The sequence below is a fragment of the Nerophis ophidion genome, linkage group LG11 (genome assembly GCF_033978795.1).
Source record: "Nerophis ophidion isolate RoL-2023_Sa linkage group LG11, RoL_Noph_v1.0, whole genome shotgun sequence".
NCBI lineage: Eukaryota > Metazoa > Chordata > Actinopteri > Syngnathiformes > Syngnathidae > Nerophis > Nerophis ophidion.
Genome location: NC_084621.1, coordinates 3,086,525 through 3,101,936, shown reverse-complemented (window position 1 = coordinate 3,101,936; position 15,412 = coordinate 3,086,525). Strand labels below are relative to the sequence as shown.

Genomic DNA, 15,412 nt, shown 5'->3' with positions numbered 1-15,412 from the left:
AAAACAAAAGTAGTGAAACAAAAATGAATATTATCAACAACAGTATCAATATTAGTTATAATTTCAGCATAGCAGTGATTAAAAATCCCTCATTGACATAATTAGACATTTATAAAAATAATAAAAAAGAACAATAGTGTCACAGTGGCTTACACTTGCATGGCATCTCATAAGCTTGACAACACACTGTGTCCAATGTTTTCACAAAGATAAAATAAGTCATATTTTTGGTTCGTTCAATAGTTAAAAGAAATGTACATTATTGCAATCAGTTGATAAAACATTGTCCTTTACAATTATTAAAGCTTTTTACAAAAATCTACTACTCTGCTAGCATGTCAGCAGACTGGGGTAGATCCTGCTGAAATCTATGTATTGAATGAATACACAATCCTTTTGAACCGGGAAAAAATAGTTTTTTAATCGAGAATCGTGTTGAATTGAAAAAAAAAAAAGATTTTGAATCGAATCGTGACCCCAAGAATCCATATTGAATTGAATCGTGGGGTGTCCCACGATTCGATTCAATATCGATTTTTGGGGTCGCGATTCGATATATCGAATTTTTATTTTTTTGATTCAAATCAATTCTCGATTCAAAAATGATATTTTTCCGATTCAAAACGATTCTGTATTCATTCAATACATAGATTTCAGCAGGATCTACCCCAGTCTGCTGACATGCTAGCAGAGTAGTAGATTTTTGTAAAAAGCTTTAATAATTGTAAGGGACAATGTTTTATCAACTGATTGCAATAATGTAAATTTCTTTTTACTATTAAACGAACCAAAAATTTGACTTATTTTATCTTTGTGAAAACATTGGACACAGTGTGTTGTCCAGCTTATGAGATGCCATGCAAGTGTAAGCCACTGTGACACTATTGTTCTTTTTTTTTTTTTATAAATGTCTAATAATAATGTGAATGAGGGATTTTTAATCATTGCTATGCTGAAATTATAACTAATATTGATACTGTTGTTGATAATATTCATTTTTGTTCCACTACTTTTGGTTTGTTTTTTGTCGTGTTTGTGTCTCCTCTCAATTGCTCTGTTTATTGCAGTTCTGAGTGTTGCTGGGTCAGGTTTGGTTTTGGAATTGGATTTCATTGTTATGGTATTGCTGTGTAGTGGTTTGTTGGATGAATTCGAATCGATTTTTTCCCACACCTCTAATATATATATATATTTTACTCGCACATTAATTGACTGAAAAAAATGCGCACTTGCCACACTCTAACCCAACACTGCGGCGCGAGTGTGATGTCACGTTATCGATGGGGAAATTAATTTTTAGACTATAGGTTTTGCCTGAGCAGCTAGGAGACAGAATAACAAGCGGTAGAAAATGGATTAGAAAGGACAGATTTAAAATAAATAATTCAATCCGGGATGGCTTTTGAAAGCTGGTGAGCCGTGTCTGGCCCGCGGGCCGTGGTCTGGGGACCCCTGGGTTAGGTCCTTGAGATTTACAACACAGGTTTTCAAAGTTTGGCACTGAGAATGAGAAGAGTGTAATCTCATGTTTGCCTATCGTCCTAAACATTCTAAAAAAATCTATGAATTTGACCTTTATGTTTAAAAACTTGTGTTATTATTATTTTTTTTTTTCTTTCCAACTGCTGCACCATCCTTAGTGTTCTGGGTCTGCTTGGTACTTTTAAAACTGCTGCTTTCCTGCACCATCACTACAGGCATCACCATGTACGCTCCTCCTTTCATCCAGTAGTGCCTTCCATCATTTCCCTGTTTACTAACAAACTTTTTTATTCCCCATCATTCATCTGGCATTTATTTTCCAACAGGTTGGCTTCTCTTCAATAATCAATCTTCTTCAATGTCCCTGCTGGTGATTTTTCTCCCCCTTCCCTGCTGCCTACTTTTTCACCTCCCACGGTCTTTTTCAGTGACATCACATGCACAGTAGTTTAACCCCCCTAACCGCTAATCTCTTTCGCCTACCGCCCTCCACACATTGTCTCCCAAAAAGATAAGAGGGTTATATGCCCCTTTACATAACCATTCCGCATCATAAATGCATCCAACTTTTAATTTAAATGCTTGAAAATGAGCCATTCTCTGGGTGCCACTTCAGTTGATTACAGAGGTAATAATCAGGGGCTGCTGAACTTGACTGCTTTTGCGCCATAGTGTTATAATTCCACGGCAGGGGTTGTGCGGAGCAGATGGCACTGACAGGCTGTAACTTACCAAACAGCAAGGTCAGGGCATGCTGGGGAAAGACCGGAGACAAAGGTGACGAGATCACCGTGTCTTAGTTAGCTGCAGACCTCTGGCTTTGCACCCAGTAAAGAAGACATCCAAAGAAAACATGGTGTATTCTATAAAACTAGATCATGCCTTAGTATTCATCCTATGCCAGCAGCAGCAGGATGGGGAAAAAATCTTTTCAATTTTACCACAGAGCGACTGAGGAGGAGGAGGAAAAGGAGGCGTGGCCTGCCCAGTGAGATAGTGATGCTCTTAGCAGGTGCCAACAAGTGAGAGGTAGCTCAGAGTGGAGATGGAGAAGAGGCAGTAAGCGCAGAAGACGTCCACAAGAAGATATCCGTGCACTACAACCAACCAGGTGGGCATGCTTTTCATTGGCAAAATAAACTTTCTGCATTCTTTTTGTGTTGAATATTTCTACAACCTGAATTGCAAATATCTTCATTCTGTTTTGTCTTAGTATTTGTACACAATTGTTGCATTTTGGAGTATTTTCTTGTATTTTGTTTTTTTTATTGAACATTTTATACTGTGCAAATGATGTTTAATTAATAATTTATTCACTTTTTTATTTAATCTCACTTTTTTATAACTTTTCTTTCAACACTACAATGTGATGCTTATCCCTACCTTAAAAAAAAATCAAGTTACCATTTTTTTTATAAATGTTTTCTTTTATTAGTAAATCCGTTTTTGTTTTTTGTATTTTTTGAAAATTAAGTCAATACATAATTGCATCCATCCATCCATTTTCTACCGCTTATTCCCTTTTGAGGTCACGGGGGGCGCTGGCACCTATCTCAGCTACATAATTGCAGTGGTTCCCAAATGGGGGTACGTGTACCCCTGGGGGTACTTGAAGGTATGCCAAGGGGTACGTGTGATTTTAAAAAATTCTAAAAATAGCAACAATTGAAAAATCGTTCATAAATATATTTATTGAATATTTCAACAAAATATGAATGTAAGTTCATAAACTGAAAAGAAATGCAACAATGCAATATTCAGTGTTGACAGCTAGATTTTTGTGTACATGTTCCATAAATATTGATGTTAAAGATTTCTTTTTTTTTGTAAGTTTTTTTAGAATTAAGTTCATGAATCCAGATGGATCTCTATTACAATCCCCAAAGAGGGCACTTTAAGTTGATGATTACTTCTATGTGTAGAAATCTTTTTTTTATAATTGAATCACTTGTTTTTTTTTTTTAGTTATTTTTATATGTATTTTTTTCCAAATAGTTCAAGAAAGACCACTACAAATGAGCAATATTTTGCACTGTTATACAATTTAATAAATCAGAAACTGATGACATAGTGCTGTATTTTACTTCTTTTATCTCTTTTTTTTCAACCAAAAATGCTTTCCTCTGATTAGGGGGTACTTGAATTTAAAAAAATTTCACAGGGGGTACATCACTGAAAGAAGGTTGAGAACCACTGCATTATTGTAACCCTAAAGAGGGATGTTCTCATTTCTTACTGTTTTTTTTTTTCAAATACATTTGAATCAAATTATTTTACATTAGTTTATTCATTAAACCCCATAAAAATAATTTGTTCGACATTTTAAAGGAATAAAACATGTTTTGTACTTTATTTGTAAATAATTCTTAAGATAATGTTTTAGTTTTTTGTGGGGTGTACCCCGCCTTCCGCCCGATTGTAGCTGAGATAGGCGCCAGCGCCCCCCGCGACCCCAAAAGGGAATAAGCGGTAGAAAATGGATGGATGGATGTATTTTTGAGATTATTGATAGATGTAGAGAAATGTTTAAGTCCCAAAAGACCTAAGTCCTAAAAAAAAAGTTTTCTTTACTGATGCAAGCAGATAAAAAATATTTGTTTTGGTTCTTTGCCCATAACACTACAGTGTCCATAATGAAGTCTGCTGTAGAATTCAAACCAGGGGTCTCAAACACGCGGCCCGCGGGCCAATTGCGGCCTGCGAGACGTTATTATGCGGGCCGCACCTTAATATGAAAATTTAATGTTGGTGCGGCCCCCGAGTTTTATATGAATGGCGCTTTACAGCGCCATACTTGTATACCCTCGAATTTTCCGGGAGACTATCAATTTTCAATGCCCCTCCAGGGGTAAACATTCTCCCGAATTTTACTCAAACAACAATTTTAAGGGGGCACCTTGGAGGCCTGTACAAACAGCATGCCAGCCCAGCCACATGTTGTATTTGGCTTCTGTAGACGCAGTAAGCGACTGCAAGACATAGTTGATCAACAGCCACACAGGTCACACTGAGGGTGGCCGTATAAACAACTTTAACACTGTTACAAATCTGCGCCACACTGTGAACCCACACCAAACAAGAATGACAAACACATTTTGGGAGAACACCCGCACCGTAACACAACATAAACACAACAGAACAAATACCCAGAATCCAATGCAGCACTAACTCTTCCGGGCTACAATAGGGGGCGTGGTTGGGGGTCTATATTGTAGCCCGGAAGAGTTAGGGCTGCATGGGATTCTGGGTATTTGTTCTGTTGTGTTACGGTGCAAAATGTGTTTCTCATTCTTGTTTGGTGTGGGTTCACAGTGTGGCGCATATTTGTAACAGTGATAAAGTTGTTTATACGGCCACCCTCAGTGTGACCTTTATGGCTGTTGATAAAGTATGTCTTGCAGTCGCTTCCGTGGGTCTGCAGAAGCCTCAGACAATATGTGACTGGGCCGGCACACTGTTTGTATGGTGGAAAAGCAGACGAGACGGCAGGTTGTCGAGGACGCTAAAGGCAGTGCCATCACGGTATGCCCTTAATATTGTTGTCCGGGTGAAAACCGACAGAATGATTACCCCGGGAAGTTGTCCGGAGGGGTACTGATATTCGGGTGTTTTCCGGAAAGATCGTGAGAGTTGGCAAGTATGTTGCCAGGGCGGGAAAGCCATTCAAAGAAGGTGAATTCATTAAAAAATGCAAGTTAGAATTTTTTAAGAAATATTTTCTTCCGGCCCAGCCTCACCCAGTTTCTGTATCCAGTGGCCCCCAGGTACATTGAGTTTGAGACCCCTGATTTAAACCATTGATGTCCTTTTCATGTACTGATGAGCAAACTGCCTCTGCAAAAAAAAAAAAAGTAATTGTTTTCAACCATTTAGTCTCTAGCAGCTGCTGTTTCCAGTTGTCCAGCTCATCACCTGTGCTGCCATGTTGCTTTGTCCCTTGTTGCTGGGGGCCACTCTGCTCATCATGGCCCCCCTTGACACCTCGGAGGCTCGCGTGCTGCACCCTCCTCCTGATAGCAGCGCACAGGTATGCACTTGGTTGTTGTCGGTGGGAGAATAATGAAATGTCTCCACTATTAAATTATTGTCTCTTCTAATTTAATTTTTTTTATAACGTGAAGTTAATGGAGCAGCTGCTGGACCATTACGACTTGGAGAACCTCTTAAACAGCCCGGCAGAGGAGCAGTCCACCTTGTCCTCCGACTCCAAAGCTTTAGAGTTCCCCGCCAAGTGGGTCGACGTCCAGGCGGAGACACCCTGGCTCCGCCTCCTCAGAGAGGCCATGGCCAATCAGAAGCGAGCGGAAACAGAGCATCGCTCGCGAAGGGGATGGAACCGAGGTTGCTTTGGTCTCAAACTGGACCGAATCGGGTCCATGAGCGGATTGGGCTGCTAGTAGAAATGTGCACCGGAACAGACTGCAGTCACCGTTTTGGATGCTGGAAGGTAAAAGGAATTTGACATGTTAGTTACCATGCTAGTAGAAGTTTATCACTGTTTGAATAGTGCAGCTTTATATGCTTTCATGTGTAAGTTTTAGAATGTCATCAAGCAACATATGCTCATTGTAAAACTCCTGTTAATAGTAAATCATGTATAGCTTTTGTTTGCAAATCATAGTCAACTGTTGTGTAGTAAAGACTACTGGACATGTGCACACTTCCCACTGTTTATTCACCTATGGATTTGCATCAATAAACAGATTTGGACATTTTGTTTTTCCTATCTGTCACACATTTTAATGAGATATAGGAACATTATTCATTTTATGTTTAATATGTTTGTACTTTTTAAAGATATATATTTTACACTTTGTGACTTCAAAACACAGGTAAAAATGTCCTCGCGTGCCACAAATTTTATAGATACAAAATACCTTCACTATGTTATAATCCACTGGTTTTTTGAAGTACAAGTTGTAGGATTTTGAGAGGAAAAACATGCTGAGACTGGGATGGATGACAAATGTTGGCTCCAGAACCTGTTGTTTTAATATTTGTAATTCAATACCAGTGGTCCCCAAACTACGGCCCGCGAGCCGGATCCAGCCTGCAAAAAGTCCAGAGTAAAAATATATATATATATTTTTTTTAAATCTCTCCATCCAGCCATCCATTTTCTACCGCTTATTCCCTTTTGGGGTCGCGGGGGGCGCTGGCGCCTATCTCAGCTACAATCGGGTGGAAGGCGGGGTACACCCTGGACAAGTCGCCAGCTCATCGCAGGGCCAACACAGATAGACAGACAACATTCACACACTAGGGCCAATTTGGTGTTGCCAATCAACCTATCCCCAGGTGCATGTCTTTGGAAGTGGGAGGAAGCCGGAGTACCCGGAGGGAACCCACGCATTCACGGGGAGAACATGCAAACTCCACACAGGAAGATCCCGAGCCTGGATTTGAACCCAGGACTGAAGGAACTTCGTATTGTGAGGCAGATGCACTAACCCCTCTGCCACCGTGAAGCCCAAATCTGTCCTTTCTAATCCATTTTCTACCGCTCGTTACTCTCGGTGTCCACACACACACACACACAGAGAGAGCCTGACAAAATTATTCTAACCCATTGCGGTCCCTGAGTCAAAATGTTGACCCCTGTTCTATACTATCAAACCTGTATAGCGGCCACTCAAGGAATTTGCCAACATGCCCACAATATGCAGGTGGGTGACAGACAAACTAATTTATATACATATATTAGTATATATATATACACATATATAATGTGTGTGATTGTGAATGTTGTCTGTCTATCTGTGTTGGCCCGGCGATGAGGTGGCGACTTGTCCAGGGTGTACACCGCCTTCTGCCCGATTGTAGCTGAGCTAGGCACCAGCGCCCCCCGCGACCCCAAAGGGAATAAGAGGTAAAAAATGGATGGATATATATCATATGTATAATTTAAACAAATAATAGGGATTTCAGTTGTTTTGCCACATTGTAATTGTACATGTTGATTACAGGCTCTATCTGGCGTCCTGCAAATTTGACCGTGACACGCTGCAACGAACATGTACTCTGCAGCGAGCACACTTAGTGTCCCTCCATCGTGTGAAGCAGCTTCTAAATCACTCAACCTCTTTATGATGGCAAAAAACTATTTCTTAGAATTATCGTCACTTAAGAATAGAATAGAAAGTACTTAATTGATCCCTGGGGGAAATTCAGCACCACAGTTTGCTCACAATAAACAATAATAATAATTAACATATATATGACTAATATAAATATATTCTACATTTAAGTGCAGTCAAGAAGGAACATCTGCATTATACAGTCGGTATGAAGGACCTCCTGTGTCGTTCCGTGTTACATTTTAAGGGTTGATGTATGACTAAAATGTGCCTCTGAACACTGTAGGGAGGTAAAAGAAACAATGCTAACCACTGAGCTGGAGTGAAAGTATATGATTCTATGGTGATTAGAGCGGTAATTTTTTTCATCACAAAATAAATTTGGGGAATTTTTTTTGTTTACACTCTCAGGAAATAAGTTCCTGGAAACAGGACTTTGATGACAAAACCCAGAGGATTTAAAATTGGAGCCTTTTGTAGTTTTTGCACTTCCATCCATTTTCTACCGCTTATTCCCTTTTGGGATTGCGGGGGGCGCTGGCGCCTATCTCAGCTACAATCGGGCGGAAGGCGGTGTACACCCTGGACAAGTCGCCCCCTCATCGCAGGGCCAACACAGATAGATAGACAACATTCACACACTAGGGCCAATTTAGTGTTGCCAATCAACCTATCCCCAGGTGCATGTCTTTGGAAGTGGGAGGAAGCCGGAGTACCCGGAGGGAACCCACGCAGTCACGGGGAGAACATGCAAACTCCACACAGAAAGATCCCGAGCCTGGATTTGAACCCAGGACTGCAGGAACTTCGTATTGTGAGGCACTATTCACTTTATTTTGCTCAAATAATTATATGTAATTTTCTCATGTATTTAATATTGTTACAATTCCATTTTGTGTTTTTGTCTATTATAATTTTGATAAAAAATGTAATCATTCAAAGACATTAGAAACAATCAGCATTGGTATGACCACTACTTCCCCTGTTACTATACTTGGTATTGGATATTGAAACCCAAATTTGTATAGCTGCCCAAAACAAATGTGAAGTATCAATAGCAGAAGAATAAGTGTTGATTACATTTGAACAGATGGAGTTTGAACCACATTACAACAGACCATTATCAGTAAATTAGCAAGTATATTAATAGTTTTGATGAAATAATACTACCAAAAGCGGCGCAGTGTTACTGCATATGTCAGAAGCTAAGTTAAGAGACTTTGTAACCTGTTTTGAAATGGTTTCGTAATCATTTATATACCAAATAATATATTGTACTTTAGGCCGTATCGCCTATCTCTCGTGACCACTACTTGCAGTCTGGGAGCCGTTTTGAGCTTGGTGTTGCTGTCTTGACAAACCTTTGACGCAGATATCATGACATGACACCATGGTATGCACATTTTTCAACTGCTATGGTGGAAAGCAATTACAAGGAAATACACAAAAGTAGAGAAGTGTATCTAGTCGAAACTACTATGATTACATCAATATTTTTTTACATCACAAAATATTTTTCAGTTTTAAAAAAAATTATATTATGTTCATAAACTCAGGAAATATGTCCCTGGACACATGAGGACTTAAATTATGACCATTGTATGAGTCTGTAACTACTTGGTATCGGATCGATACCAACATTTGTTGTATCATCCAAAACTAATGTAAAGCATCCAAACAACAGAAAAATAAGTGATTAATACATTTAACAGAAGTGTAATTAGAGTTAAATGTTAAAAGATAAAGTAATCAGATTTTAACAGTAAATGAACAAATAGATTAATAATTAAATTTCTACCACTTGTCCTTAATGTTGACCAAATAATATCAATCAATCAATGTTTATTTATATAGCCCCAAATCACAAATGTCTCAAAGGACTGCACAAATCATTACGACTACAACATCCTCGGAAGAACCCACAAAAGGGCAAGGAAAACTCACACCCAGTGGGCAGGGAGAATTCACATCCAGTGGGACGCCAGTGACAATGCTGACTATGAGAAACCTTGGAGAGGACCTCAGATGTGGGCAACCCCCCCTCTCTAGGGGACCGAAAGCAATGGATGTCGAGCGGGTCTAACATGATACTGTGAAAGTTCAATCCATAGTGGCTCCAACACAGCAGCGAGAGTCCCGTCCACAGGAAACCATCTCAAGCGGATCAGCAGCGTAGAGATGTCCCCAACCGATACAGGCGAGCGGTCCATCCTGGGTCCCGACGAGCGGTCCATCCTGGGTCTCGACTCTGGACAGCCAGTACTTCATCCATGGTCATCGGTAGATAAATGACACAATATGTTATATGTCAGCAGCTAAATTAGGAGCCTTTGTTTTTTTTGTTTACTCACTACTAAAAGACAAATTGTCTCATGTGTTCATTAGTTTATTTAAGGACAAAATCGCAATAAGTAATATTTTTTGTTAAAACAAAGACAATAATTACATTTTTTGTGGTCTCCTTTATTTAGAAAAATATCGAAATACATTTTGGTACTGGTACCCTACCAGGAAGTAAATAAAATCGATAAACGCACTGTAGACATGAAAAAATAATAAAAATACTGATTCAAATTATGTATTTATTAAACTAAATACACTCTTTTATACTTGTTTATTTGCTAACAAAGGTTTAATTGTATACTGCAGTAATTTTGTTTCTTTCTTTCGTCATCCATTGCTTTCGGTCCCCTGGGTCAGTGGTCCTCAACCTTTTTGTAGGCGCAGACCGGTCAACGCTTAATATTTTGTCCTTTTTTTTTTTTTTTTTTTCCTTTGTCATGAAAAAGGCACGTTTTTGTCATTTAAAAGTGAGGTTTTTGTGGTTGGTGCACTAATTGTAAGTGTATATTGTGTTTTTTATGTTGATTTAATTAAGAAAAAAAAAATGTTTATTTTTATTTATTATTATTATTATTTTTTAATAAAAATGAATAAAAAATTCTTCTGCGGCCCGGTACCAATCAGGCCACGGCCCGGTGGTTGGAGACCACTGCCCTAGGGGGGATGCCCACATATGCGGTCCTCTCCAAGGTTTCTCATAGTCATCATTGTCGACGTCCCACTGGGGTGAGTTTTTCCTGGCCCTTATGTGGGCTCTACCGAGAATGTCGTTGTGGTTTGTGCGGCCCTTTGAGACACTTGTGATTTCCATCCATCCATTTCCTACCGCTTATTCCCTTTGGGGGCGCTGGTGCCTATCTCAGCTACAATCGGGCAGAAGGCGGGGTACACCCTGGACAAGTCGCTACCTCATCGGCCAGGTCTATATAAATAAACATTGATTGATTGATTAAGCTTTGATTGAGCTTTGGGTCATGACCGAAAGGATAAGATCACGGGTACAATCGGCCCAAATGAGTTTCCTCCGCCGTGTGGCGGGTCTCTCCCTTAGAGATAGGGTGAGAAGCTCTGCCATCCGGGAGGAACTCAAAGTAAAGCCGCTGCTCCTTCACATCGAGAGGAGCCAGATGAGGTGGTTCGGGCATCTGGTCAGGATGCCACCCGAACGCCTCCCTAGGGAGGTGTTTAGGGCACGTCCAACCGGTAGGAGGCCACGGGGAAGACCCAGGACACGTTGGGAAGACTATGTCTCCCGGCTGGCCTGGGAACGCCTCGGGATCCCCCGGGAAGAGCTGGACGAAGTGGCTGGGGAAAGGGAAGTCTGGGTTTCCCTGCTTAGGCTGCTGCCCCCGCGACCCGACCTCGGATAAGCGGAAGATGATGGATGGATGGATGATTGATTAAGTACCACTAGATGGCGACAAATCCTAACATTTTCAATGCTACTGCCTCAAAAGGACTTTACTTACACTGGACTTTCTTTACCCAAGTTATCAAGTTGCTTTAATCACGTCTAAATGTTTTTTTGTTATAATAACTCATTCATTTAAATATCAGTCGATTAAATTAAATCCAAAATGTGCCGTTGGGAGTTTTCTAATGTTCATTTACCTCACACCTTCTGTTCGTAAAACCAACCTGTGATTAAATCCCAATAGAATCTCTTTTCTCTCCCTGTGATGTTTGGCACATTTATCACACAAGAAGCAGCATTTCCTGTAGTCCTAAAAGTAAAATGTTGCTCTGCCAGACGCCGTCTAAACTTAGCCTGACCTTTCCTTCCCCTCTTTGACCTTAAGCTGCAGAGCAGGCACGCATGCCGACCTTCTGTCAGCTCCGCTGGCACGTCTGCAAACATACAGCTGATAGCGGGGCACAATAAAAAAGTCAACATATTGCAAACTGCATGTGTGGAAATGTTGACTATTGTGAAAAGACACCTCATGAGGTAAATTTGTGGCGCTCACTGTGGGTTGCGGTTAAATTAGAACTTATTAATTATACAAACCCCGTTTCCATATGAGTTGGGAAATTGTGTTAGATGTAAATATAAACAGAATACAATGATTTGCAAATCATTTTCAACCCATATTCAGTTGAATATGCTACAAAGACAACATATTTGATGTTCAAACTGATAAACTTTTTTGTTTTGCGCAAATAATTATTAAGTTTAGAATTTGATGCCAGCAACACATGACAAAGAAGTTGGGAAAGGTGGCAATAAATACTGATAAAGTTGGATAAATGCTCATCAAACACTTATTTGGAACATCCCACAGGTGTGCAGGCTAATTGGGAACAGGTGGGTGCCATGATTGGGTATAAAAGCAGCTTCCATGAAATGCTAAGTAATTCACAAACAAGGATGGGGTGAGGGTCACCACTTTGTAAGCAAATTGTCGAACAGTTTTAGAACAACATTTCTCAACGAGCTATTGCAAGGAATTTAGGGATTTTACCATCTACGGTCCGTAAAATCATCAAAAAGTTCAGAGAATCTGGAGAAATCACTGCACGTAAGCGATGATATTGCGGACCTTTGATCCCTCAGGCGGTACTTCATCAAAAACCGACATCAGTGTGTAAAGGATATCACCACAAGGGCTAAGGAACACTTCTTAAAACCACTGTCAGTAACCACAGTTGGTCGCTACATCTGTAAGTGCAAGTTAAAACTCTACTATGCAAAGCAAAACCCATTTATCAACAAGATCCTGAAACGCTGCCAGCTTGGCTGGGCCCGAGCTCACCTAAGATGGACTGATGCAAAGTGGAAAGGTGTTCTGTGGTCTGACGAGTCCACATTTCAAATTATATTTGGAAACTGTGGGCGTGGTGTCCTCCGGAACAAAGAGGAAAATAACATTCTGGATTGTTATAGGCGCAAAGTTGAAAAGCCAGCATGTGTGATGGTATGGGGGTGTATTAGTGCCCAAGGCATGGGTAACTTACACATCTGTGAAGGCACCATTAATGCTGAAAGGTCCATACAGGTTTTGGAGCAACATATGTTGTCATCCAAGCAATGTTATCATGGACGCCCCTGCTTATTTCAGGAAGACAAGTGTTACAACAGCGTGGTTTGTAAAAAAAAGAGTGTGGGTACTTTCCTGGCCCGCCTGCAGTCCAGACCTGTCTCCCATGGAAAATGTGTGTCGCATTATGAAGCGTAAAATACGACAGCGTAGTTCCTGTCAGCACTCTTATTTTGTTGGTTTCCTGTCTTTCTCCCGGAGTGCTGTGTTCCCCCTCAGCTGCGGCTGATTGGCACTTGGCCACACCTGGTGTCAATCAGTCCGCTCCTATTTAGACCTGTCTTTCCATCCAATCACTGCTGGATTATTGATTTGTCGATGTCACTCTTGTCGTTGCTACCTGTCGTGTCGATGTCATCGTTACAGCTACTACCTGTCGTGCTACTATTTGTCCTTGTCGTCGTAGTTGTAAGCTGTTCCTGTTAGCTATTTGTAGTTTGTTTTCTCATAGCTCTTTTGTTTCGTGTTTTCTTGTTAGCCATTAGCTGTTTCCACTTTTTCTGTTTGCTACCCGCTAGCTTCCACGCTAGGCTCCTTTTTGTTTCTCTCTAGCTTCCATGCTAAAGACCCTTTTGTTTGTTATCCGCCCACGTGCGCGCTTTTTGTTGTACCCCTTTGGTTTGTTCTTGTTTTAGTATTTATATTAAATCATGTTTTCTCACTCCATGCCTGCCTCTATCTCTGCATCTTGGGGTTCGTCACCAATAGACTTTGACAATATCCACTGTAACATAGCACACAGTTTGAACAGTAACACTGTGGTTGAATATAGGAAAAATAAAACACTGTACTTTTATCATGTGGTTCTTTGCCATTACACTATTTCAGAATTACTGTATTAGACAATTAGTTGATTCGCCAGTGTCCATGCAGAGATGTTTTTAAGCCATAAAAATAAAAAAAACACAAGTTATTGATCAGCCCATCTCCTGATATCCAGGTCATCCCTGATTGGAGCAAAATTGGTTGAAAAACATGGCCACCATCGAACAAACCGTCTTTGCAGTGGCCCAGACGTAGGAATTTGATGTTCATGACTCTTGATCTTTGTCCAAAGTCTAAAGTCTAAACTGTATACTTTGTGTTTATTTGTGTTACATGTAGGCCAGTGGTTCTCAGACGTTTGGACGTCATGTACCAACATAATGGCCAACATAAAAAAAACAGTAGCGCAGTAGGCCTAAGTGTTCATAAAAAACAAGGCAGAGGTTTTATTTAAAACAGTATATTTGATATTTTTGGCCACTTTAAAAGGATGATACTCCATGTTCAGTATATCTTTACGGACTTCTTTGGGCATGACAAACCCCAAATCCAGTGAAGTTGGCACAATGTGTAAGTCGTAAATAAAAACAATATATAATGATTTGCAAATCCTTTTCAACCTGTATTCAAATTGGATGGACTGCAAAGACAAGATACTAAACATTCAAACTGGAAAACTTTGTTATTTTTTGCAAATGTTAGCTCATCTGGAAATGAATGCCTGCAACATTTTGGTTGTGACATCACTTATTGCAAGTTAAAACGTTACAATGCAAAGCAAAAGTAATTTATCAACAACACCCAGAAACGCAGCCGGCTTCTCTGGGCCCGAGCTCATCTAATATGGACTGATGCAATGTGGAAAAGTATTCTGTGGTCTGACGAGTCCACATTTCAAATTGTTTTTGGAAACTGTGGACGTTCTGTCCTCTGGACTATAGAAGAAAAGAACCATCCGGATTGTTATAGGTGCGAAGTTGAAAAGCCAGCATCTGTGATGGTATGGGGGTGTATTAGTGCCCAAGGCATGGGTAACTTACACATCTGTGAAGGCACCATTAATGCTGAAAGGTACATACAGGTTTTGGAGCAACATATGTTGTCATCCACGCAACGTTATCATGGACGCCCCTGCTTATTTCAGCAAGACAATGCCAAGCCACGTGTTACAACAGCTTGGGGTGCAATATAAAGCCTAAATTACCACAACGGAGATCCCGAACTGTTGAACAACTTAAGATGTACATCAAGAAACGGAAATAATTCCACCTTAAATGCTTAAAAAAAAGGTCTCCTCAGTTCCCAAACCTTCACTGAGTGTTGTTAAAAGGAAAGGCCATGTAACACAGTGGTAAAAATGCCCCTGTGTTGCTTTCATTAAATTCAAAGTTAATGATTATTTGCACAAAAAAAATAAGTTTCTCAGTTGGAACATTAAATATCTTGTGTTTGCAGTTTATTCAATGTAATGTCAGTTGAAAAGGATTTGCAAATCCTTGTATTCTGTTCTTATTTAAGAATTACACAATGTGCCAAATTCACTGGTTTTGGGTTTTGTGATCTAGGCCAGTGGTTCTCAACCTTTTTTCAGTGATGTACCCCCTGTGAACATGTTTTTAATTCAAGTACCCCCTAATCAGAGCAAAGCATTTTTGGTTGAAAAAAAAAAGAGATAAAGAAGTAAAATACAGCACTATGTCATCAGTT

The 15,412-nt window shown here is 40.1% G+C and overlaps 1 protein-coding gene across 1 annotated transcript; it reads left to right on the top strand.

Annotated features, from left to right (window-relative positions):
- The first annotated feature begins 1,130 nt into the window (after positions 1–1,130).
- On the top strand, positions 1,131–6,198 carry nppcl (natriuretic peptide C-like). The gene is made up of 3 exons (XM_061914916.1): positions 1,131–2,593; positions 5,356–5,509; positions 5,604–6,198. Exons 2-3 carry the CDS (start codon positions 5,405–5,407, stop codon positions 5,877–5,879), a joined length of 381 nt encoding a protein of 126 aa, XP_061770900.1. The 5' UTR covers positions 1,131–2,593; positions 5,356–5,404; the 3' UTR covers positions 5,880–6,198.
- Positions 6,199–15,412: the final 9,214 nt, after the last annotated feature.